Genomic DNA, 27,806 nt, shown 5'->3' on the forward strand with positions numbered 1-27,806 from the left:
AAAACGCACGGGCTAACAGTGTGCTCCACCGGAGTGCACTGTACTGTATCAGCCTGATTGTCAGTTCTAGATGAAACAGACTTCCAAATTAACAGCAGCTGTCCATAATACTTTGAGTGTTAGAACTGCATGCTTCTTGAGCAAAGAGTGACCCACTTCTCCAAGCCCCATGGCAGCAGTTGACCGCAAGCCTCCACCAAACTGAACTCCCCATCTTGATTGGAGAAAGACATGGAAATACCACTCAATCCATTCCCAATTAAAGCTCCATTCTGGGTCAGTATATTTTCCTGAGGGGGGTAATGGACCATCAGGACTAACTGAGACTATGGGAATGGAGCCAGAGGCTCCAAGTTCATCAAGTCAGGATGATGTAACATGGCCTCAAGAGCAGGCTGGGAAGATAAATGAGGCATGGCTGACTCAAATGGGAAAGCACAAACAGTACCTTATCTTTTACCATCCATACTATCTTGAGATCTCCACAGCTTTCGAAGAAGGATCAATCCTAGCCTAGGGTTGCACCCCTTTATCATGTGGCTTTGGTGTTCAGGTGGCAGCATGCTGCTACCAATGGCTCTTTGTTTCTCAGTTGCTCTCCGATAACAGAGTGACCCTCTCAGCTATTCTCCCTTTCTAACATAACTTTAGCGAATCCCTATTGTTGCGTTTGTGCCTACTTTTCGCCCTCGCTCTACCCTCTCTACCTGTGTGGCGACTCCTTCTGTGCCTGATGGACGGCTTGATGCCGTGGCATCTCCATGCCGCTTCTCCCCGGCATCCCCGGGCCGGCTCGACGCTGCGGATCCGCCATGTTCCTGATGACGTAGGGTGCACGCTCTGAAGTATGTACCAGCAAGTGCGCGAACCTCAGGGGCATCCCCCTGTATTGACGTCATCCGCTTCCAACATCAAAGGTCTTTTCTTTTGCTAACAACTCGAGTTAGCAAGGACTCTGATTGGACTAGCTTTGGCTGTCTAAAGACTACCTTGCACCACAGGATTATTTACGGGATTCCTCCGGACCTGCTTCATTCTTGCAGCATTTCCTCTTCGGACCTACCAGGGGTACCCGCTCCTCGGGGGCCTCGGTCTCTTTCTCTATTTCAGATTACAGAAAGGAACCAGTACTCACGCCTCGAGAGCCCATGTTCCTAAACCCTCTGAAGACTCTCCATTGCCTGGAAGCGATCGCAAGAGATGGACATTGTGAGTTATTATCTCAGACTACAGACAGGAACCGGTACTAGCTCCTCGCGGACCTATGTTCCTGAACACTCTGAAGATTCTCCTTGCCCAGAAGCCATCACAGGTACAGACATTGTGAGTTGCTATTTCAGATGGTATATAGGAACCAGTACTCGCTCCTCGAGGTCCTATGTTCCTGAACACTCTGAAGATTCCCTATTGACTAGAATTTATTCCAGATACATATTAATGTGAGTGACCATCGCTCTCTCAGAGCTTCCCTGGAACCAGGTACTCACTCCTAGAGGGCCTAACCCTTTCCAACTACTGAGCCATATCAAGACCTTGTGTGTGAGATATCATCTAGTACTGGCTATGTATATCTGAATATCCTGTCTATTCACTATCTACAGTCTCTTTGCAGCTCAACAACCTGAGAATCGCAGTTCCAGTATCTGAGGGACTTCAGCCCTGCCGGGCATACCAGGTCACTACTGCCACCTCTGGTGGTTATACTGCTTATTTAATAAAGAACTGTCTGTGTCTGTCTCCATACTCCAGCCTAGCCGGTGGTCCCTCTCAGGACTCCCTCCTGAGGGCGCTGTCATCTGTCATCAGCCCAAGGATTCACCTATTTCCTTTCTGTCCAGCTGAGCACCATCTCCAGTACTCCGCTGGTACAGATTGCCAACTCTGCAGTCTATATTAACATTGCCATTCCTTAGCAGACCCATAGGAGGCAGTTCACTACAGATTGCTATTCCTCCCTTAGGGGAGGGACTTACACCAGACTGCTATTCGCATCTGCTCGCTCCTCCCATCCGCATCGCAGATCCTGCAACAGATTGCTAACCGCTAGCAGTATTACAACAGATTGCTGGCTCCTCCCCTTGTGGGAGTGTCCAGCAGCAGGATCCTATCCGATTGCTCTCTCTAGCAGCCAATCCCACAACAGATTGCTAACTCCTCCCATTACAAGATCATCCAGCAGCAGTTCGCTAACAGATTGCTAATTCGAGCAGCAGATCCATAACACCTATTCAAATCAATATCATAATTATCTTTCATCATGCTTTTAAATAAAGAGCACACTAAAAATTAATCTAGTTTTCTCTTTTTTGTCAAACACACACTGGATGTTTGGAGGTAAGATGTGGGGTTTGGTTGCTGAATTTTGGATTAAGTATCAGAATTTGTATGCTCATCTACTAAGTATGGTACAGAACCAAAAGAGAATAATATGAAAAACTAGGCATATGCATGAACATTTTTTCATTTCATTATGTTTTGTCATTAAGATTTTGTCATTGCATTCATTTCATTTTCCTCTTTATGTCCTATATGTCACTTATTTTGTTTCCTTTAAAAACAATGGGGGAAGCAATGAAATATTTGAATATGCATATTTATGATCTCTGAACTATCACAAATCCTCCCTGCAGATCAGCCCAAAGCCTGGTAAGAAGGGAGGAGTCCCTCCCTCCTGTTGCCAAGAATAGTCTCATTTGGGGTGTCTCCACTCCCTCCTTGAAGAAAAGGTTCCTTTGTGGCATTACTCCCTCTCCCTATGGGGCATCCCCATACCCTTCCTCTACCATCACAAGAAAAGTCAAGCCTGCCTCTTCAGAGAGCATCCCTACTCCCTCCCTCCACCCATCTTCACAAAAAGATGTCAAGTGTGCCCCCTCTGGAACATCCCTGCTCCCTTCCAGAGCAGACATTCCCTTCAGGGCTCCCAATGACTTTATACCCATCCCTCTGGACTGGATATTTACCATTCCAGAGGTTCCCTTCTTCATTGGAAGGAGGGACTGTGAAGGTCACTTGCTGGCAGGCATAGCTGCACCATTGCAATTGACACCACCTTTTGCTAAGTGATATTATTCTCAGTCAGGAAGCCATGCCTGCCAGCAGGAGAGCACCACTGTTCATCCTACAGGCAAAGAATGGAATCTCTATAATGGTGAGTGCTCATTCTAGAGGGGTGAGTTAGGAATAAACAGGAGCCACCAGAGGGGATGTTTGGCTTGGGAGGAAGCAGGGATGCCCCTGGAAGGGCAGGCATGATTCTTCTTGTGGGTGGGGATAGAGGGGATGGTGTAGGGATGCTCAATTGGTGGTGAGCGTCTCTTCTTGTGTGGGGATGGGGGTGGAGGAAGGGAGGATGGATGCCCCCAAGAGCTTCACTTGTTGGAGGATGCTGGGATTTCCCATATGGGACAAGTTTGATTCTTCATGTGGGGGTGGCAAGATAAGAGGGGGATATCTCTGACAGGGCACTCAATCAGATGGGAAGGAGGGTGGAATTGATAGGATTACTCCAGAGGTCGGGAAGCCTTCCGGGTGCGAGAGAGATCGTGAGAGGACGAGGGGGACTGCTCCGGTAAGCCGCTGAACCCGCCTCCCAAACCCTGACGTCATTGCCAGCTGACGGGGCTGTGCTATTTAAAGACCGGCACAGCAGAGGGGAACTGGAAGCCTTCCGGGTGCGAGAGAGATCGTGAGAGGACGAGGGGGACTGCTCCGGTAAGCCGCTGAACCCGCCTCCCAAACCCTGACGTCATTGCCAGCTGACGGGGCTGTGCTATTTAAAGACCGGCACAGCAGAGGGGAACTGGAAGCCTTCCGGGTGCGAGAGAGATCGTGAGAGGACGAGGGGGACTGCTCCGGTAAGCCGCTGAACCCGCCTCCCAAACCCTGACGTCATTGCCAGCTGACGGGGCTGTGCTATTTAAAGATTGGCACAGCGGCGCGCAGCCGCTGGCGCGCCGAAGCCGCGCGCCAAAGGGGCGCGCCCCTGGGAGGAAATTTGTGGAGAGCTCCCTATGGGGAAGAAAAGAAAGATAAAACCTACTACATCTACCCCAGCCTCTAAGGAGATGAAAGGCCCTATGGATAATCATTTGATCCGTAGGGGGAGTCATCTAACTGGAGAGATTGCCCAGGATTTATCCTTCTCTTCTGGGATGAGCGCAAGTCCCGTCCAGGACCAAATAGCTGTCAAAGATCGCAGTAATATGGTGGTAAGTGTTTTAAATACCACCCATGTTACTGAAATGCCAAATTCAGCAGAAGGAGGAACCAGAGTACTGGAATCTGTTCCGTCTGCTGGAATAGTGGAAGGGAAAGCTGAATTGGCAGACCCTGATAACATCTCACTGGCAGATATATGGAAGGCTGTAACGAAAATGGAAATGAGACTCTCTCAATCCATGACCCAGTCCACTGTTTTTGCTGCTGAGATTAAAGGAAAGATTGACGACCATGGGAAAAGAATAGAGCAGTTAGAATCTGCAGACAAGATGATGACTAATCAAATTACCTCTCTACAAACTAGCGGGACTTCATTTATTAAGGACTCTTTAATAATCTATAGAAACATAGAAATGTTGGAAAACAATTTTCGTAGTAAGAATTTAAGACTCTTAAATTTTCCATATACCAGACTGTTGTCTGCGCAAGAGCTGTTTAAAAAATATGTTAAAGAGGTGTTGGGTATAAGTAGTGAATTATTAATATCAAATATGTATTATATCTCTAATTATAAGAGGGATGGGAAAGTAAATGAGAGTGGGATGGAGGAAATAAATGATAGAAGTCCCAATTTGACATCTTTCCTAGAAGCTTCTGGGGATGATATAACATCAAGAGCTACTTTAATAGTGGTTTTCGGATTAGAGATTGAAAAGAATCTTGTTCTGCAGAAATATTTTAAAAATAAAAATTTCTTATTCTGTGGTAAAACTGTTCAAATATTTCCAGATGTCTCAAGATCGACCCAGGTGAGAAGGAAACAGTTTTTGGCAATGCGAGGAAGGGTTTTAGCCATTGGGGCTACATTCTTCCTCAAATTCCCATGCAAATGTATTATTACCTATCAAAAAAACAAATTTGTTTTTCTTCAACCGGAACACCTGGAGGTATTTCTTCTGGATAAAGGGGGATCTGGGGTTCGTGAGCAGTCTACATGACGGTTAATTAATTTGGTCAAAAAAAAAAAGGATCTACTTATTAGTCTAGATTTAGACATATTTTCTTTAAATATCTTATAGAGAGGCTTCCCAGATAAAGTGGACTGTTTAGTTGGGATAATATGTACATTTTTATTTCTTGTAAGTATTTCCTCTGTTTTTGAATTTGAAAATGTATCCCATGATTTCTTGATTTCTTTTCATTGTAAATGTTATAGAAATTTAATAAACTATAAATTAAAAAAAAAAAAAAAAAAAAAAAGGATTACTCCAGAGGTCACGTGAGGTTTTTTGTTTGGGGGCGGGGGAAGAGATAAGCCCCAAAAAGGTTTTTCTTCATAGAGCAAGAGGGAAAGGATAGTGGGGATGTGCCATATAAGGCTCATCAGGACTGCAGGAAGGCAATTCTCCCTGCTATCCGGCAACTCTAAAACAAAACAACATAAACATAATGAAATTTTGTTAGGAGCTTTGTCATTTAAGATGCGTAAGATAACACATTTTGTTGATATTTTCATGTTGTATTAAAATAGCAGCAAATCCCTAACAAAACTGACATGGGTGAAGAGCAATATTCTATAAGTGATCAAGTTTCTGTGCCTAGCAGCTAAGATATATTTTCTTAGCAGTTTAAACCAGAATAACTGGGCAAACTGGGTTGGCCAATTGGTCCTTATCTGCCATTATCAGAGGCAGATTGTAGGAAAATATCAGCTCGGGAGATTTTTTTTTCAAAACTAGCCCACAGGGTATCTGTCTGACTCCCTCATCCACTTTTCCTGCAGCACATGCTTCAACAGTTTGCAAAAGCACACAAACCTAATCCATTCGAGGTATATCATGTGACATGGTACAGGTGTGCCTATATTGGCAAGAACTGAGCCAAAAATCCCCAATTTATATTCTACTTTTTCCTAAATAACCAAAATGTAAAACACACCCTAGACCAGGTATGAGCAATCTCAACTGTAGTCTCCCTTCCATTCATGCAATTAGCTGGGCCCCTCCCCCCCCCCCCCCCAAAAAAAAAGGTCTGGCTACATATATATATCCTGGATTCCTGGCCTGCTGTTAAAATCTCTTGCCAATCAATCAGCTCTTGAACCAATTTCCAACTATGAGGCAATTGCACTGCCTGCCATACACTCTTTCTGACACACACATAAGCTCAGTCACACAACTGAGGAAACTTTATTGGCATATGTACACTGACACAGAGACAAACATGTTCAGTCATGCAGACATATTTCCAGATTGAGAAAACTTTATTGGCAAATATATACAGATAAATATTCTCTCTGAAACACAGATTTTCAGATTGAGGAAACTATTGGCATACATATGCCCTTGCTCTCTCTGGCATATAATCTTTCGGATATACACATTCTGCTGTTGTGCAGTTGCTCATGTGCTCACTCAGAGAATGTGCGGCATGTACCCCACCAATGCCACATCATTTAAACTTTTTGTTTGCTGCCAGCCCTTCTCCATAACCTACAGTAGCCCTTTTCTTTTCCCATTCCAACCCTTCTCAGTACTCCACTCTCCAGGAGAATCACTGGCTTCTCAGTCAGCTACCCCTCTGAGTTCATCCCAGCCACCACACACAGAAGTCTCAATAACACTTCACAGGGACTTTCTCCTGGCTTACCCCCCACCCAGCACCTCTTTCTGCAAATGTAACTTGGCTTCACTTCTCCCCTCCCCACACTTTCCCATTGGCTGTGTTCTAGCATGCTGCTTTTACCACTCCTTAGACTCTGCTCTGCTTACCTACTCTTCTGGAGAAGGGGGCCAAAAGTGATTCATGCTTTCAGTTCTGCTCCCTTTCTTCAGTACAGCCCAATGGCATAGCCAGCACTGATTTTTTTTTTGTAGGCCCAAGGTTAACATGAGTAAGAACTTGGTTTACAAGTCTGAACTATGGTAATTAATTATATTTATTAATAAATAATACTTTAGAGTGCATCTGACAACAGATTTCTAAATAGTCTGTTACAGCCATAATACTTTTAATATTTTAAACTTAATGATTTCAAGTATTTATCAATGCTAAACCATGTATATAGTTATGGAAACATTTCAATTATATTTAAAGATGTGTCAAGAGGTGTAATATAGGCAAAAATCAGGTTGGGGAGTAGGAAAACATGCATCCAAAGGGTCTGAGACACGAGTATAATGCATATAATGGATTATAAGTGACCACAACAAACAATGTGATTATCAAACATACTGTACATGTAGGCAGAGCTGGCAGGAGGCATTAGGCAAACTAGGTGGCTGCCTAGGGCATAGGAAGTGGGCAGGGCGCCACAGTCGATGTGAGGGCACGCATGGCATGAAGCTTACGTTAGCGAGATCATGGAGAGAGAGAGGTCACGTGGTAGGGTGAGGGTGACTTCACTGCCTACAGCAGCTGAACATCTTTGCACTGGATGTAGGCTTTATTCAAGAGCTTCAAAATAGCACAGCTCAAGAAGAGTAACAGCAGTCCCTCTGTTAATCTTCTTCAACTGTGCTGTTTTGAAATTCTTGAATAAAACCTACATCTATGTTTGATAACTACATTGCTAACTCAAGAGGCAATATCCCATAACTTAACATAACCAGTCTACTATAAAGACAAAACATCTGGACACCCCTACCCCAAGATGTTATGATAAAATAACATTTGAAAACAACGCAGTATAGCTGATTGATTTAAAAGATTTACTGGCTAAGTATTCTTTTCAATTCATGAGATTTGGTGATGGTGTGTGAGAGCGGGAGTTCTAATAGTATGTAAGAACGGTGATTATAATACAATAACAGAAATACTTTATTTTCTTAAAATAATTATTTGGGGTTTAGATATTAGTGGCAAACGACAATAGATGATTACAATTAAAATGCTCTGAAGGCTGATTACAGCCTGCGGCCCATTGCGTGGTGAGAGGCTGCAGATTAGAGTTGAACAAGAGCTTTAAGATCTATGATATTGTCATTTGGTGGGTTTAAAAATTATGAGAGTAAGATTTATGGAGTTATAATTTGATTATGATAAAATATTTACCATAATTTAAAAGAAAATTGAAAGATATGTATTATGACAAATGTCTTACTGCACATTTTTGAACAGGGACTATAGTTTTTTATGTGAATTTAAAAAAAATTTGACCCTAAAAATAATTTAGGGGAACATAAGACATCCAAAAGTCTTGAAAAGGGTACAATTATTATGAAAACTGTTCTAGAACTCTATTGGTAAGTGCACATTATAAAACATAACAATTTGGACTGCAGATACAGTACCTACACAGAAATAACATACTAGCAGATTACTTAATCTTGGTCATATATGCAAGACCCTCACCAAAAACAAATTAAACGACCAAAAATTAGAAATATGCAGACAAAACAACTGGAAACCCTGAAAAGCCAGACTATCTGCCGTGCAGCACTGAAGAAAAAGAAATGCATTATCTCCTGTACTGTGCAAAATACAAGATATCAGATGCATGTTTCCAAAAACTGACAGAGAAAAATGAATGCTTTCCATGATTACACAAAAAAAGCAGAAAAAACCTGGGAGAAGATAACACTTGTTTTTACATACTGCTATCCTCATGCCAAAGGAGACAGAAGGATTAGAAGAACATAAATACAATAATAAGCATAAAATATCTCAAATATATCAGCAGAAAATTATCTATCAAAATACCATCTTTATTCCAAAAATACATCCATCCTCTACTAAAAAAGAAAACAAAAAACAAAAAGGAGAAGCAGCAGTTATAACAAAATATGTTTTATACTTCTAGGCCAAAAACAGTAGTCTCAATAGGTGCAATATGGATAGGGACTTTGTTTCTGTTTTTGTTTTTTTTTAATTTTTCCTGGGCATTTCAATGTTACAACAAACCTAAATTGGTGGAAAAATAACTGCCAAAACACAGAAGAAAAATCAGTGGAAAAGTTATTTTTCACTGATTTTATTTGTTATAACACTGAAATTCCCAGGAAAAATAAAATAAAATCTGAAAATAAAGGTCCTTAAATATGGGTAAGTACAGAACCTGAGAATTGAGAACATAAGAAATTGCCATGCTGGGTCAGAGCAAGGGTGCATCAAGCCCAGCATCCTATTTCCAACACAGGCCAAACCAGGCCACAAGAACCTGGCAAGTACCCAAACACTAAGAAGATCCCATGCTACTGATGCCAGTAATAGCAGAGGCCATTCCCTAAGTCAACTTGATTAATAGCAGTTAATGGACTTTCAAAAACTTATCCAAAGCTTTTTTGAACCCAGCTACACTAACTGCACTAACCACATCCTCTGGCGGCAAATTCCAGAGCTTAATTGTGCATTGAGTGAAAAAGAATTTTATCTGATTAGTCTTAAATGTGCTTCTTGCTAACTTCATGGAATGCCCCCTAGTCCTCCTATTATCCGAAAGTGTAAATAACCGATTCACATCTACTTGTTCAAGACCTCTCATGATCTTAAAGACCTCTATCATATCCCCCCTCAGCTGTCTCTTTCCAAGCTGAACAGCCCTATCCTCTTCAGCCTTTCCTCATAGGGGAGCTGTTCCATCCCTTTTATCATTTTGGTTGCCCTTCTCTGTACCTTCTCTATCGCAACTATATCTTTTTTGAGATGCGTCGACCAGAATTGTATACAGTATTCAAGGTGTGGTCTCACCATGGAGCGAAACAGAGACATTATGATATTTTCCATTTTATTAACCATTCTCTTCCTAATAATTCCTAACATTCTGTTTGCTTTTTTGACTGCTGCTGTTGCGCTGGTGGTGGACCCTTGGCCCGAGGTGGGGTTGATGCTAACCATAGGGCAAGCTCCATGGGTCCCTACCGTCGGGAGGCGGAGCTGACTAGGAGCTGGAGGCCAACTGGAGCTTCACCAATACCAGCCCACATTCCCCGCAGTTTGAGCCCTTGGGTGCCGGAGCCGGCTGGTCTTAGGTGGGCCTCCATGTGACGTCTCCCAGTAGATGAGGTGCAGGGGTCGCTGGGAACCAGCAGAGGTATCAAGGGACCCCCGACGTAGGTCCGGACGAGGCAGGGATCTGGAGACCCGGGCACCAGTTGGAACAGGGTGGAGACAGGAGGCACCCAGGTAATAGAGGCTGAAGCCAAAGGCCAAGTCCAGGGAGATACTAGAGGCATAGTCAAGGTAAACGTGTGTCAGGGCAGGTGGCTCAGCGAGACAAGGTACTGAGTCAGAGCAGAGCAAGGGTCAAAGCCTGAGTGTCAGTCCAGAGCATAGTCCAAAGTAGCAAGGGTCAAAGCCAAAGGTCAATCCTGAGCGTGGTCCAATGTAGCAAGGGTCAAAGCCAGAGAGTTAATCCTGAGCGTGGTCCAACGTAGCAAAGGTCAAAGCCAGACTGTCAATCCTGAGTGTGGTCCAACGTAGCAAGAATCAAAGCCAGAGAGTCAGTCCAGTGAGACAAGGAAGGGACCAAGGTACGGGTCAGGAGCAGGAACAGAGTCAGGATCAGGAATCAGGAATGATGGGCAACGAGCACATGAACAAATGTGGAGACCTGTTGCCAAGGCAAGGAACTAGTGGTGGGGCCCTGCCTTAAATAGCAGGGCCTGTTGATGTCATCATCCGGGGCCATGGGCTAGTTTCCCACCGCGGCCCCTTTAATAGTATGAGAGGTGAGTGCGTGCCTAAGCCAAGGCCCACAGGAGGCTGGACAATGGCATCTCCCCGCGGCCCATGTGGGGAGACCCGCCGGTAGCTGTGGGACCCCGTGGAGGAGCCAGGAATAGCCGAGGAGGCAGCAGGCGCTTGGGGGCGTAGGCGGCTGCCCACAGCCGCAAGCGAAGATGGTCCGGGAGCAGGCCTACCGTGGACAGGTACGCAACAGTACTCTCCCTTAACCCCCCCCTTGGAGGCTTGGGTTTGCCTGGATGGGCAAGATGGGAATGGAAGAAGAGTCCCTTGTCCAAGATGTTACTTGCAGGCTCCCAGGAGTTCTCCTCGGGCCATAACCTTCCCAGGAGAGAAGATACTTCTAATGGCAACCTCTTATTCAGCAGTCAAGGACTTCTTTTACTCGATACGTGGTATCAGTTTCTGTGGTAAGCTGGGAAGGTTCAGGGGTCTTACGAGAAGGCCACAAGAGTACCACCGGTTTGAGCAGAGGCATGTGAAAGGAATTATGTATTCCTATGGTTGGTGGTAACCTGAGCTGGTATATAACCGGCCCGATACGCCTGGTAACAGAGAATGGGCCAATAAACCTTGGTGCAAACCTCTGTGAAGGAAGTTTAAGTCAAATGTAATGGGTGCTTAGCCAGACCTTTTGGCCTGGCTGGAACTCTGGAGCCGGTCGACGGTGGGCATCAGCAGATTTCTTAGCACGTGCCGCTGCCTGGCGGAGGTGTTGATTCGTCTGGGTCCAAAGCACTTGGAAGGCATCTGCTGTAGCCTGAGCTGCCAGCGAGGGCACTGACAGTGGAATTGGCAATGGAAGCCGATGTCTGCCGTACACAATAGAGAAAGGAGAAACTCCGTTGGCTGCTACAATGTGGGTTGTGGGAAAATTCTGCCCAGGGTAATAATTCCGCCCAGTTGTCTTGCTGGTCATTCGAGTAGGCGCGTAGGAAGTTCTTAAATGAGCAGTTGTGCGCTCTGCCTGGCCATTGGCCTGAGGGTGGTAAGTTGTAGTCAAATTAATGGTAATTCCAAACTTCTTACAAAGAGAGCGCCAGTAACAGGCGACAAACTGGGGAGCCCGTCTGAGACAATATCCGTGGGCAGACCATGAAGGCGAAAGACATGCTAAAAGAAGAGACGTGCTTGTTCCGGGGCTGATGGTAAGGCAGGCAAAGGGACAAAATGAGCCATTTTGGAGAATCTGTCCACAATGACCCAGATGACCTTATTCCCCTTGGACGGTGAGAGGTCCACCACAAAGTCTGTGGATAAATGAGTCCATGGCTCTTCTGGTACAGGCAATGGCTGGAGGAGACCCCAATGTTGACCTACTGGTGGCTTCTGCTGGGCACAGGTTGAACATGAGTCCACATAGGCACAAGTATCAGAAACCATAGTGGACCACCAGTAGTAGCGTTGGAGTCGTGCGCCCAATGCAGGACCTTTTCTCGGAGCCGGTGAGGCACAATGGGCTTCCCAGCTGGAACTGTGATGGTGGCTGACAGGCAGATACAGGCAGGGACTATGATGTGACTCGGCTCATCTTGAACATCATCAGGGTCAAAGGAACGAGAGAGAGCATCCGCTCGGAGGTTCTTCTCTGCTGGATGGTAACAGAGCTTGAAATTGAAGCGAGAGAAGAATAGGGATAAATTTTAAAAGGTTGCATGTGGGTGTACTTGTGCATGCGCTACCTGGCGCGCACATATGTACGCCTGATTTTATAACATGCACGTGCAGGCGCGCGCATGTTATAAAATCCTGGGTCGGCACGCACAAGGGGGTACACAATTGTGCACCTTGCGTGTGCCGAGCCGCGCTGCCTTCCCCCGTTCCTTACCCCCTCACCCCACCTTCCCTTCCCTTCCCCTACCTCCCCCTCCCTTTTTCCCCTACATTTTCTTTTTTCTATCTTTTATTACAAAGCTTACTTCAGCCCTGGCTGACCGCCAGCGCGTGATCTGTGCCTGTAGCCTCTGACCCCGGACCGCCCCGCCGCCTTTCCTACCCCTTTAGTAAAGCCCCGGGACTTATACTTGCCCTGGGGCTTTTACGCGCATTGCCCGCCTTTTGAAAATAGGCCCCACGCGCTAAGGCCTCTGGATATACGCATGTAACCATGTGAAAATCCGGCCCATAATGCCCAGCAGGCCTGGCGAGCATTGAGACGCTGGGCATGTCTGAGATGCGCAAGTTTCTTATGATCCGTAAAAACAGTGAACTTAAACTGAGCATCCTCCAATCAGGGACGCCACTCTTCGAGGGCAAGCTTGATAGCTAATAATTCCCTGTCCCCTATACTATAATTTTGTTAGGCATGGAAGAACTTATGGCAGTAGAGCGAGCATGGATGGAGAACTCCTCTGGTTGAGTACTGGTTCAGAACTGCCCCAGCCCCTATAGCCGAGGCGTCCACCTCTACGACGAAGGGGAGGTTCGGATCTGGATGGCATAAACAAGGGCCAGAAATGAAGGCGTTCTTGAGGTCTTGGAAGGCAACTAGAGCTTCAGAGGACAAGTTCTTTGTGTCTCTGCCTTTCCAAGTCATAGCTGTGAGGGGCACTGCCAACAGGGAGTAGTTCGCTATGAAATGACGATAATAATTGGTGAATCAAAGGAACCTTTGGAGTGCCCGAAGACCCACTGGTTGGGGCCAGTTGTGAATACCCTTTAATTTACTAGGGTCCATAGTGAAACCTTGCTGGGAAATGATGTAGCCTAGGAAAGGCAAGCTGGATCTTTCAAAAAGATATTTGTCCAATTTGGGGAACAAATGATTTTCCCGTAGGTGCTGGAGTACGGTGTGGACATCAGCTCGATGAGTGATCGGGTCTTTTGAGAAGATGAGGATGTCATCTAGGTATGCTATGACCTTGGTATACAGGAGGTCATGAAGAATTTCATTAATTATTCGTTGAAATACTGCAGGAGCATTACAAAGTCCAAAAGGCATGACAAGGTATTCATAATGCCCGTCTCTAATGTTAAATGCCGTTTTCCAAACATCCTCTGGGCATATGTGGACCAGATTATAAGCACCACACAGATCCAATTTGGTGAAAATGGTTGCGCCCTGGAGGTGGTCGAACAGTTCCGAGAGTAACGGCAACGGGTATCTGTCCTTGCGAGTTATAGCATTAAGGCCGCGGTAATCTATACATGGTCTCAAAGACCCATCCTTCTTCATGACAAACAAAAAGCCCGTTCCCGCTGGCGGGTTAGACAGGCAGTTGAAAACCTTAGCCAGGTTCTCTTGACTGTATTCAGTCATTATCTGCTATTAATTAAGTAGACTTAGAAAATAGCCACTGCTCTTACTAGCAATGGTAACATTGAATAGACTTAGTTTTTGGGTACTTTTCAGGTTCTTATGGCCTGGATAGGCCACTGTTGGAAACAGGATGCTGGGCTTGATGGACCCTTGGTCTGACCCAGCATGGCATGTTCTTATGTTCTTATGTTTCTGATATGGATAGCGGGTGGGTCCTACCCCTAGGAGGCGTAGTACCAGGCAGCAACTCAATGGGGCAGTCAAGGTTATGCAGAGGTGGGAGGATATCTGCCTTCTGCTTTGAAAAGATGTCTTCAAAGTCTGCATATGGAGACGGAAGGCCAGAAGCAGTCACCACAGGGGAAATCGCAGGAGAAGTTGCCACCTTCTTGAGGCACTGTTGACGACAGGCTGGGCTACACTCGAGCTATAAGGTTCCCCAATCAAACTGGGGAGAGTGGTGCTGAAGCCACGGTAATCCCAAAACCACTGAATGGATGGACTTCTCCAGCACAAAGAGTTCAACCTCCTCTTCGTGAAGTGCTCCAGTGATAAGACAGATGGGTGCCGTCACTTGGGAAATCCTTCTGGGTAGTGGTTCACCATGGATAGAGGCGATGCGTAACGGTATCTCAATGGTACAAGTGGAGATGCCTAGGAGGTGTACCAGGTTCTTCAGAATAAAGCTCCCACCTGCTCCTGAATCAATTAGAGCCAAGGTTGGGGAAAAAGCGAGAGTCCCAAGTCAGGGTGACTGGCAGAGACAATTGAGGGGCTGGAGTAGTAGCGCCCAAGTTCAGGACCCCCACTAAACTTAGGCCTGGGAGTTTCCCGGACGGACAGGATAAGACAGGAGGTGGTGGACAGAAGCCCCGCAGTACAGGCACAGACCCGAATGCCTCCGTCTAAGGCGTTCCGGATGCCCTCGACCCAGCTGCATGGGTTCTTCCATCTTGGTAGATGGCGGGACTTCGCTGGTCATGGACCCTGCTGCAGGTGGAGAATGGGAACGCTCCGCAGCAAGATGTAGGGATGTCCGAACACAGTGATGCTTCTGGAGGCAGTGGTCACTAGGGCCTGCCAGAGTAAGTACCCTCTGAGGAGGGTAACTTGCGGGCTGCAAGTTCATCTTTTAGTTGGGATGAGAGACCATCCAAGTAAATGGCTCGAAGGCAATCCTCTTGTCAAGCCAATTCTGTGGCAAGGGTCCAAAATTCTATAGTGTAATCATTAAGAGTCTGTTGACCTTGACTGAGACGTAGAAGACTGGTACTAGCTACAGCCTGCCTCCCTGGGTCGTCGGACAGAAGACAGTCAAGAAATGTGATAGCACTTGAAGAAGAGAGTCCGAATGTTCCCACAAGTGAGAAGGCCATGCCAGCACCTTGCCTTCCAAATGAGAGAGAATGAAGGTAACCTTCGTGAGTTCATCCTGGAAGATGGAAGGCTGTAGAGCAAATTGCATATAGCACTGATTAATAAACCCTCTGCAGAGTCTAGAGTCCCCGTTAAAGCAGGGTGGAGTGGGTAGGGCCAACAGAGCCCTAGAGGGCGAGGATGCAGACGGTGGGCTGACTGGTGCAGATGTCGGTACTGTAGTTCCAGCGTGGGTATCTAGTCGAGCATGGAGACGCTCAATGGAGGAGGCCAGCGCCTCTAGGAATCGCTGCTGTACCTGGATCTTCAGAGCCAGGCCTGGAGGGCAGAATGCTCCGCCAAGTCCATGGCCTTGGCAACCTGTTGCTCTGGTGGTGGACCCTTGGCCCGAGGTGGGGTTGACACTATACAAAAGGCAAGCCCACAGGTCCCCACCATTGGGAGGTGGAGCTGACTAGGAGACAGAGGCCAACTAGAGCTTCACCAGTACCAGCCCTCGTTCCCCACAGGTTAGGCCCTTGGGTGCGGGGGCTGGCTAGTCTTAGGCGGGCCTCCATGTGATGTCTCCCAGTAGATGAGGTGCAAGGGTCGCCGGGAACCAGCAGAAGTATCAAGGGACCGAAGTAGGTTTGGACGAGGCAGGAATCCAGAGACCCAGGCACCAATAGGAACAGGGCGGAGACAAGAGGCGCCCAAGTAATAGAGGCCGAAGCCTAAAGGCTAAGTACAGGGAGATACCAGAGGCATAGTCAAGGCAAGCTGGTGTCAGGGCAGGCAGCTGAGCGAGACAAGATACTGAGTCAGAGCAGAGCAAGGGTCAAAGCCAGAGAGTCGGTCCAGTGAGACAAGGAAGGGACCAAGGTACGGATCAGGAACCAGGAACGAAGTCAGGATCAGGATCCAGGAACGATGGGCAATGAGCACACGAACAAACGTGGAGACCTGTTGCCAAGGCAAGGAACTAGTGGCAGGGCCCTGCCTTAAATAGCAGGGCCCGATGATGTCATCACTCGGGGCCGCATGCTAGTTTCCTGCCGTGGCCCCTTTAAAGGTGCGAGAGGTGCGCGTGCCTAAGCCAAGGCCTGCAGGAGGCCGGACGACGGCGTCTTCCCGCCGGGAGTTGAGGAGGTCTGTGGAGGAGCCAGGAACAGCCGAGGAGGTAGCAGGCGCTCGGGGGCGTAGGTGGCTGCCCATGGCTGCGAGCGAAGATGGTCCAAGTCCGGGAGCAGAGCTGCAAGGGTGAGTAGGCCCAGTCGCGAGCCTACAGAGACGGGATACGCAACAGCTGCAGCACACTGAGCTGACGATTTCAAAGTATTATCCACTATGATGCCTAGATCTTTTTCCTGGGTGGTAGCTCCTAATATGGAACCTAACTTCATATAACTACAGCAAGGGTTATTTTTCCCTATATGCAACACCTTGAACTTTTCCACAATAAATTTCACCTGCCATTTGGATGCCCAATCTTCCAGTCTCACAAGGTCCTCCGGCAATGTATCACAATCTGCTTGTATTTTAACTACGCTGAATAATTTATCATCTGCAAATTTTATAACCTCACTCGTCGTATTTCTTTCCAGATCATTTATAAATATATTGAAAAGCATCGGTCTAAGAACAGATCCCTGAGGCACTCCACTGTTTACCCTTTATTATTGTCCTTTCTTTAACCTGTAATTTTTATTATACTGTTATCACTATTATATAATGTTTTTTCCACAAATATTCTTTTAATTTAAAATAGCATTTATTACTTTATCAATGCATGTAAAAATAGCAATGCCAATCAAGTTTCCTAAATTAGAATGTCTCTCAAGCCTCAACCCCTGGCTCTAGCACTGTCCCTCTTAATACCCCTCCACACCATGACAAGAGAGAGAGAGCCTGTGACGAGGAGAAGGATTGAGACTTAAGACTCTGCTGGAGACAGGGAGAGAGACATGGGGGTTGAGTTTCATCTGCTATACTCCTCTCCAATCAGTCACAATCTTCCCCTGCCCCCCAGTAGCCACACTTAGCTCCTAGACCCCACTTCCCCCCAGCAGCCTCACACAGTCCCCGGACCCCCCTCCTCAGTAGCCTCACAACACCAGAACCCCTTTCTCCCAGCAGCTTCACACTTAGCCTCCAGCAAACTCACACTTATCCCCAGATCTCCCCTTCCCCCCACAGCAGTCTCAAACTTAGCCCCTAGTACCCCCTTCCCCCAGCAGCCTGACAGACCTAGACTCCCTTCCCCCTGGTAGCCTCACACTTAGTCCCCAGACCCCCTTTCCACTCACAGCAGCCTCACACTTAGCCCCCAAACCCCCTTTACACACAGCACCTTCACACTTAGCCCCCCAAACCCCTTCCCCCAGAAGCCTCATACTTAGCCTCCAGACCCCTTCCACACACAGCAGTCTCAAACTTAGCCCCCAGAATCCTCTTCCCATGGGCGGTTCTATAATGAGGCAGGATGAGGCGGCTGCTTCAGGTGACAAAATATTGTAGTGACAAAATTGCCCCCTGAAACCTTCCTGTCACAGCCGCCTCACCCTGACTTTATTATGCCTGCTCTTAGAATTTGAAAATATGGGGGCGGATTGCCCTACTGGGGATCGGGCCTACCCTGCTGGCCTGGTCGCTCCCGGCCAAAGAGAAGAAGAGGCACTCCTGGGGCTGCGGCCCGAAGACAAACTTGACGGGGCCATGGCACAACCATCCTGCCGCAGATAGAATAAAGCCATGCAGGGCCATAAGAGAGGCATGCAAGGTCATGATATAGCCTGTCCTGCCGCGGCTAGAAGAAAGCTGTGTGGGGCTACGAGCCACTGCTGGCCTAGGCTGAAGAAATGGCAGCAGGGGCTACGAGCTGCCACCAGAGTCCAAGCCAGCGGTGGCTGAAGAAATGGCAGAAGGGGCTGCGAGCCACTGCCGGAGCCCAAGCTGGCGGTGGCTGAAGAATGTGAAGAGAAGCCCAAACACTAATAAAATATTTCAAAACAGCAAATATATCACATCCAATAATTAAAACTAACAAGGATAAAAAAATAATCTCCCACTCTCCATACCTGGGAACTTTAGATTTCCAGTCCTCCTGAGGTTATCGAAGATTGGAGGAGGGTGTACAAACTTTAACTTCTGTCACACACATATATATACAGGTACTGTCACTCACGCACACTTGTGTGCAGGCACTCTCCCTTAGAAACTCACAAAACCCTCTTATATAAACCCATACACACACACACGCACACCCTCTCATACACAACACACACATACAGCAGGCTGCCTCACACACACAAATTGTGCCTTTTCCCATTTTTTTTGCCACCACCGACCTGGGCTCTGTTGGTGGCCCGTGGCTTCCTTTCCTTTACTTTTCTTTGACCGCCACTGGCTTGGGTTCTGGTTGCAGCTAACAGCCTCTTTTTTCATCTTGGTCGTCACTCTCCTGGATTCCAGCAGCAATACTTGGTAATATTTTAAACATTTTTATACTTGTTTTTAATTGGCTGAATTTATCAGCAGATTTGACATTCTTTTTATTGGTATGTTTAATGTTTTATATTTCTTGATTGTGTTTGCATTGCTTATAGTTTGACTTCTTGTGATTTCCAGTTGTTTTTGTCTGCACGCTTCAATTTATATTTTATAATCTCTTTATAGTCTGTATTTAGTGAGAGTTTATCTGTCTTCTGCTTGTGTGACTGAGGCTCTAGGTATTCTGCTAGTATATATTTTCTATGTAGGGATTTACAACAACCTGGCTTTAATCTGTTTTCCTAATAGGTGTATTGGTGTTTAGGGCCTGATGTAATATTTGCAGTATGGCTTTTTCATAGGTTGGGTGTTGGCAATTATGATATGGAAGGCTTACTATATTGAAATTGTAGTTCAGTTTATTCCATGTTTTCTGTGGGCCATGTCCACACCCAGTGCACTTTACCAGAGGACTAATTCCATATGTGATCCATTAAACCGCCTTGATTACCTTGAGAATTGTAGTTTATTAAGTCTATTAAACTATTATTATTATTGAAAGTGTGTTTTTTTTTGTGTATGCCTATATAATATATATATTGTAAGTGATATTTTTACTTCAGAAGATTATACTTTGTCTATTTTCCATATATAATCTGCCCTTTATTACGTTCCCCAACCTAAAGGGTTGGGGAACGTAATAGATTTTAAAATGGAAAAAAATGCATACATTTTAATTATGTGGGGAGGAGAGGGAAGAGAGAATGAAAGGCTGTAAGGTTTGTCTAGGGCATCTAATACCCTTGAATCAGCCCCAAGAGAGAGTGTGTCACACACACAGACTCCCAAAATTCACCAACCTCTCACACCCCCAGGGGGAAGATCCTGCAGGCCATAGTGAATGGAAGTGTCCTGTTTCTAGACCCAGGAGGTGGGGTGGCCAAAGGTCGCCCTGCCCCATTAAACATTTCTCCGGCGCCCCCTAGTGCAGATGCCGAAGACTGAGAACAAAAAAATAACAGGCCCAAAAACTTAGTGGTCAGATCCGTGGCCTGCAGACATGGGAAGCCAGGGCTCAAATCCTATTGCCATTCCTTGTGACCTTGGGCAAATCACTTCATCCTCCATTGCCTTCCCCCTGCCCTGGTCCTTGATGATTTCACCTACACCGGGCCATTGGGGGGGGAGCGCCATTTCATCCTTTGTTTCAGGCAGCAGATTGCTTTGAGCCGCCCCTGCCGCTTCCCCCAGCAGCTTGACAGCCCCAGACCCCCTTCCACCCACAGCAGCCTCACACTTAGCCCCCAGACCCCCTTTAACCACAGCACTTTTATACTTAGCCCCCAGAACTCCTTCCCCAGTAGCCCCTCAATTAGCCCCAGAACCCCCCTCTCTCAGCAGCCCCGGATCCCCTTCCCCCCCCAACAGCCTCACACTTGGCCCCCAGACCCCCTTCCCCTCAGCAACCTCACACTTAACCCTCCAAACCCCTCTTACCCCAGAGGCTCCTCAATTATCCCCAGCAGCCTCACACTTAGCCCCCAGACCCCTTTCCTACCCCATCAGCATCACCTTAGAAATGTAAGCTTATTGTCAGCCTTCCTCATCTTCTCTACATTCATGGGACCTTATCTTAGTCCCTCCTGAGTCCTTCCCAATGTTGCAGGAGTTCCCCTCAATTGATTTGTGCCTACTTTGTATTTCCTTCTTCCCACCTGCCAGGCCACCATCCAGGCCCTCATCTTCCTGCCACTGAAGTAACTGGCGCAGCCCTCATCTTCCCACTGCCACGGTCACTGGCCAGGCCTTCATTGGTCCTGCTCCTTGCAGTCTTTGGCCCTGTTCCACACATTCTGCAGCCTCCACCAACCAAACCCTCATCAACCCTGCTCTTCGCATTGCCAGCAAGGCCCTCAGCCCAGCTCGGAACATCCTGCTACCTCCACCAGCCAGGCACTCCTCTTCTCTACAAATCCTGCTATTGCCTCTGATCTTTCCACCTCCACAAAATGTAAACTGCTCTGTTTCTTTGTCTGCAATAATCTAAAGCGGTTCCACAGCCACATGACTGGCCTGACTGGCCCACCAGGTCATGCAGGAAGTCCTGATAGGACAATTCGCTCCTGGCCAATATCTAATATGTTTATGAAAGAATCAAGATATCCCACAGGCTTTGAACATGATTATCATATCTGAATTATGGTAATGATACTGAATAATTTGAAATATGGTAACTGAAAATAAGTTGCATAACATTATATACTAACTCAATGAGCTCTCAGGTTAAGGGCTCCAAAATAAGGGCTAGTAGATTCTAAAATGAAGCTCCAGAAGGGATATTCAATAGAGAAAACAAAAAGTTAAAAGTCAAGACAGACAGCAGTTCTTTCAAGGTTTTTCAGCATATTAGCAATTCTTGGCTTGCTTCAGGGGGCTCTATGTTCTGGTAAGTTTTCTAATGTTTACATTCTTAAATGGGTCTCAGTAAGGAAACAGTTTAGGAACCTACTGTTATAACCACAGTTGGCTGCAGAGCAAATTACCAGCTCTGCTGCATTTAAGCTCATGTCATTTGATATAGGGTATTTGATATATAATAAACTGTTTGAAAGTGCTTCACCCTATTTTATAATGCAATTGATAGTTTTATTGTCATGATGTATTCCTGCCTTGAAGTAACTAATGGTGTTACTTCCCAGAGAGCATTGGAAGATCATTGTTTCACGACTAGCACCCCACTTTTCTTCGCATGCATGCTTAAAGTTATCACATGCAGACATTTGTCCAAGGCACAATACATTTCTCAGCAAATAGAAGAAAAATATAGTAAATGTCCTTTTCTTCTTTTCAGAACTTGATCTATGTAATAATCAATGTGTCTTCCATAGGTGGTGCCCATGAAGGCCTTCAACACTTGGGTCCATATGGCAATATTCCTAATATAGTGGCTGAACTAACAGGTGATAACATTCCAAAGGACTTTAGTGAAGATCAGGGGTATCCAGATCCCCCAAACCCCTGTCCAATTGGAAGAACAGGTAAATTTATCTGCACTTTTCATGTATTTTGGTTATCTCTTGGTTTTTACAATACACCATTATCTTTTTATGTCAAGCAAAAAATCAGAAACTCAAAAAAGAAATAACCACCACAACCTCATTAAACAAAACATATTTATCAGTATAATATATTTAGACTGTTATGTTTTGCACTTTATGTTTGGGCTATGATTAAAAGTTAAGTGATTCCATATGAATGGCTATCTTATTCTTAAAGAATTGATACTGCCATATTATGCCATCCTTTGTACAATACTAAAGGTGTCATGGATTAAAGATTGGAGTAGTTTATTTATCTTTTTAATTGACATCCATGGTGGGTAGTTTGTGTTAACGTAACTCTTACATAATTGTTTTACTGTCACAATACTTGCTGCTACCATAGGCGGCCCTCCTGCCAGCAGACCCTCAGTGGGCTGCACTCAATACTGCTCTAGCCTCCGCCTAGAAGGCTGCATGATGCAGCAAGGCCAGCTCCATAAAATCTTCCCTTAGCTCGGGGGCCACTTCATTGAGTCACCTTGGCTTTTGCTGTGGCCAGTCTTGCACTTATTTGTGCTTCCTGTGTGGCCTATTAGAGGCCGCCTTGCCTTGTCCTTGTTCCCTATGTGGTCTATTTAGGCCTTCTTTTCGTGTTCTTTCTTATTCCTGGTTGTTTGTTTCCAATGAGTCTCTCAGTGACCCTTCTGCCAGTGTACCCCTTGTCTGTGTATACCTTGTCTTTTCCATGCTCTTTTTGGGTCTCCCGGTGGCCCTCCTTGCCTGTGTATGTAGTGGGTCTTGTTCCTGTCCTGTCTAGGTCTCCTGGTGACCTAGCTTGTCCCATGCCTTATCCTTATTCTATCTGGGCTTCCTGGTGATCCTCTTTGTCTGTGCATTCCTTCCCTTCTCCTGTCTAGTTTTTCCAGTGGTCTGTATATTTCTTGTCCATGCCTAGTTTAGGCCTTCCAGTGGCCTGTCCTGTCCCTGATCCTTGTCTTGCCCTTCTTTAGTCTAGGCCTCCTAGTGGCCTATGTAGCTTGTCTGTACCCTTCCCTACACCCCCTTTTCAATTTATCTCGTTCTATCCTGTGTGTTTTACTTTGTTTCCTGCCAGTGTGTTCCTAGCCTTGCCTTGATTCCCTGTCTTGCTTTTCCTTGCCTCCTAGTCAGCCTTTCTCAGACTGATCTTTTGTTGCTGATCTGGACTGACTTCTGTCCTTGCTATGCCGTATCTCTGCCAGCCTTGACCCCTGCCTGGACACAATTCTGCCTGAATGCTGCCTGCCCTGACCATGGCTAGCCTTGGTCCTGCTAGCCACCAGAACCTGCAGGTTCAACCCAACAGGGAGGTGGCTGGGTAGGCAGAAGACCTTTGAGTCCTGTACTGCTCCTGTTCAGAGATTACCTTGCACCAGCCTGCCCACCCTGATATTTACATTCCAAAATTAAGAGCAAGTGAAAATTAAGATAGCTTAATTTTGTGAGATCCTAATAGCAGAGGCTTCTGGGATTATCTGGTCAGTCTTCTCAGCTCTTTGGCCCACAATTCTGGTGATCATCTTGTTTCTTGTCTGGACATGCCATTTCATGGTTTCCAGTCAGCAAGTTGCCAGAGCTTGATTCTCATTCTCTGACACTCTTGTTGGAGTCCTTCTTCTAGAGTTGCTTTTGCTTGATTAACGTCAGCATATTCTTTGGATCTACTGACTCATCTTATCTAGTTTTCCTATTTCAGTGTTTGCTTGTGCTTTCAACTGCATTCCTGCTTAATCCTGGTTCATGGCCCCCTACTTAAGTTTGCTTTATCTTTATTAAAACTTATGAATTGCCTACGCTGTAGCACTAATCGATGTACAAATTTAAACATGCATAATCAAAGCAAGACAAACAAATCAGTATAATAAATAACAAGCATAAGAAATTAAATACTTTACAACTTAAATGCTAACTTAAACAACACTATTTTAAGTTGTACTTTGAAATATTTTTTACACTCTGTGTGACGCAAAGATTCAGGTAGCGAATTCCAAAGATTTAGGGCTGCTATTGAGAAAGCACATTCTCTGGTACTTGCTAAACAAGCTTGCTGAACAGATGGAACTTCCAGAAGCTGTCTTTGGATTGACCTCAAAGTGCACGTAGGTTGGTTAATTCTTAGAAGAGCATTGGCCCAGGGTAGAGTGTCTGATAGATCAGTTTATGCACCATAGAACATATCTCATATTGAATTCTATATTGAATGGTGAGCCAGTGCAAGTCATGTGATGTGAATATAGCACCTAATGCCTGCAGTTAGGCATGTCACAGAATTTTGAAGAAGTTGCAGAGGCCTTAGTGTTGTATTGGGAAGACCAATGTAAATAGCATTACAGTAGTCTAACATCAGCAATACTGATGCCTGAACAATCAGGCAGAAGGCTCCAGCAGCCATTTGAGACCACAGAGGACATGCAATTTAAAGAAGCCAGAATGAGTAGTAGATTTAATATGCTCTCTGAAAGCGTGATTGGTATCAATCAGGACTTCGAGACTTTTCATGGTAGACAATAACGGAAATAAAAGACCATCAAGAATGATGATGGATGATGGAACTTTTGCAAAAGGACTCTCAATAAGCAAAAATTCAGTTTTAGCTGTATTAAGAAGCAGCTTGTTGTACAATAACTAGTGCTTAATGGAGGAAAGACAAATAACCAATCATTTAATTTGTGTTTGACCAAGTTGGTTGGACACTATTGAGTAACTGGATATTGTCAGTGTATATTTTATAGCCATCAGATAAGTGAGAATTTTGCAAACTGGGGCTAAATAAATGTTGAAAAGCATTGAAGATAATGTGGACACCTGTGGTATAACCGTTGGCATGGGTATACATTTATTTATTTATTATTTATTTATTTATAACTTTTCTATACCGAAGTTCAAATAGAGTTAATTATCACTCCGGTTTACATTGCAACCATAAAAACAGTGACAAAGTTGTCTTACATAGAACAGGGGGAGAGAAAAACTTGGATACAGCTTAAGCATGGGGAGTAACATGTCAAAACTGGTAAGAACTGATAAGAGTTGGCTTTTTGGGGTAACAAGGTATTCCGAGGAAGGGTGTAGGAATGAGGGGTTGGAAGGGGGGTTGGAAGGTGGGGGGGGGGGGGGAGGGTAGCGGAGGGTTACCATAGATTTAATGAAACTAATATACATATATTAAATAGCTTAGGCAGCGGAAGAAAAAGTGCTTAGGCATCTGAGCTTAGGAAGAGAAGGTCCGTGGAGGATGAGGCAAGGACGAGTGTTATGGGAAGGCTTGTCTGAATAGTAGCATCTTAAGTCTCTTCTTGAATGTAATTGGGCATTCATACATTCAGAACATTTGTTGCTTAACCTTATGTGCTGAGAACATTGTGTTAGATATGAGGAGAACCATACCAAGACCTGGCCTGAAATGCCACCTTCTCTGAAGCGATATGATAGGATGTCCTGATGGATGACGTCAAAGACTGAGGTGATGTCCTGATGGATGACGTCAAAGACTGAGGTGATGTCCAAAAAAATTAGCATATTGCTTTGCATTCATCAGCACTCAAGAGCCAGCCGAAAGGGAAAGTGATAACTGTAGGCAGAAGACACCCTGCTGCTGTTTCAGTTGGAACCCACTGGATTCAGCTAGCCAGGACACCAGCCATTCTTGGCCTCTGGATCATACATCTGGCTCACTAGGCTGTCACATCAAGCTCTGGCCAATTAATCCCACCAAGCTGAAAATGGCTATGGCTATCTAGGAGAAACACCTGGGCTAGTTAAACCAATGCTTGACAAAACTGGAAGAACAGGTGAATGTACTCACCTTAATTCTGCAACCCAGGGCCCTCTAGGCACAGCCAGAAGAGGTAGCTTTGCCAACTCTCATACCTATCACAGTTTTTCAGCAACTATTTATTTATTCACATTTATTATTCACTTCTATGAAACCAACCAAAGTGATGTACAAAGCAAAATACAACAAAACACATTAATAATACAAAACAATACAAAATAATACAACTCCATTATTAACAAAATAACACTCTTCCCAAACCCCAAACTTCAACAATCACTGCCCTTACACCAGCTAGTCAGCTAAATGCTTGTTACCCCATCTAAAAAGCTGCATGACATAGCCAAGCTTTGGTAATCTTCCTGAAATGGGCATAATCCATAATAGCCCAGAGTTCTTCTGGAAGCTTATTCTAAATCTTAGGGTGAATTTCTGAAAAAGCTTACCCCCTAGTCCTCTGAAGATATGCTTACTTCACCAAGGGCACATATAGTAACCCTTCCTGTGAGGAACGTAATTCCAGAGGAAGGGCATAATCAGCTAAACATGAACTCAGATATTCCAGCCTCGTGCCATTAAGAACTTTAAAGGTGAATGCAATAATCTTAAATTGCACCTTATATTCAACTGGTGACCCATGCTCCCTATAACTTGCTTTAACTAGAATCTTAGCTGCTGTATTTTGAGCTAACTGCAGCCTTTTCACAGCAACCTGCGGGAGCCATATAAGCACCTAATTACAATAGTCCAGCTGAGATGTAATCAACACACAGACAACCAAAGCCAAACTCTTAGGGAGAAAAAATGACCTCAACTGCTGAATCAATCGAAGATTACGCAATAACACTTTCATTGCAGCAGAAATATGGGTCTGAAAGGACAAATCCAAATCCAACCAAACACCCAGATTCTGCACAACATCAGAAAAGGATTATTGCAAGCCTTTCATCACCAACTGAAAGCCGGCTGGTAAGGCTTTAGGTCCTACCCAAAGTGCCAATAGATTTACCTAAATTCAAGTGTCTCTTATTCCTATCTCATCAAACTGCTACTGCCTCCAGGCCTTTTTTCAATTTCTACAGCTTCTGTACCCAATAATAAGCCTATAATGGAGTAGACAGAATTCATATTTAGCAGGGCCTAAGGTTAAATTGGGTGGGCACTAGGCATACAAATTTGACCATTCTAGCTATACATTTATCTGCAAACTGACTCCTCATGCCCCCAAGCAATCACAGTCTCCCTCTCTTTCCCTCTCTCAATGCTCCTCCTCCCTATGATGTGAGAGAGAGAGAGAGACTGGTGGAGGAGGGGCATTGAAAGAGCATAAGACTGTCGGAGTCAGGGTAGGTAACAGGAGATAAGTCTCTCTAGACCGACTTCTAATTTACCAATAATTTTGAAAATCATTGAGAAAGTTGTCTTCAATTAATTTAATGATTTTGTTCAAAAGATAAATGTTTTACATTCCAATCAATCTGGTTTCCGTACTAATCATGGTACTGAATCTTCTCTGCTTTCATTAACAAATGGCATTAGACTTCATTCAGATCTGGGTGACGTTGCTATTTCTCTCTTTCTTGATATGAGCGCTGCTTTTGATATTAATTGTTCTTTACTTATTAATCAGCTAGTGGAAATTGGTTTTATAGGTGGTGGTCTCAAGTGGTTCATATCTTATCTTATGGATCGTTCATTTCAACTGGATTGGGCTAATGAGAATTCTAGTATTGGGGGCTTGCCAACAGGAGTCCCCCAGGGCTCTATACTCTCTCCATTAATGTTCAATATCTTTATCTCACCTTTGGCTACTCTTATTCAAGTCCACAGGTTTCAGCTATCATTCTATGCAGATGATATTCAGATTACGTTGTTTAAGCCCGTTCTAAATTTGACCTTAAAACTTTGAATTCTTGTCTGGATTCTATTTGCTCTCTGATTAACAAACCTCAACTTACAAGTAAATCCTGCTAAATCTGAAGCTCTTTAGTTTAACCTTAGA

The 27,806-nt window shown here is 45.2% G+C and overlaps 1 protein-coding gene across 1 annotated transcript in view; it reads left to right on the top strand.

Annotated features, from left to right (window-relative positions):
• The window catches only part of SCG5 (secretogranin V), a 195,037-nt gene that overhangs the window by 47,667 nt on the left and 119,564 nt on the right, over positions 1–27,806 (top strand). Inside the window, exon 3 of the mRNA XM_029600202.1 lies at positions 21,838–21,987. Within this exon, the coding sequence (XP_029456062.1) occupies positions 21,838–21,987 (150 nt within the window). The remainder of the gene's footprint in view (positions 1–21,837; positions 21,988–27,806) is intronic.

The sequence above is a fragment of the Rhinatrema bivittatum genome, chromosome 4 (genome assembly GCF_901001135.1).
Source record: "Rhinatrema bivittatum chromosome 4, aRhiBiv1.1, whole genome shotgun sequence".
Classification (NCBI taxonomy): domain Eukaryota; kingdom Metazoa; phylum Chordata; class Amphibia; order Gymnophiona; family Rhinatrematidae; genus Rhinatrema; species Rhinatrema bivittatum.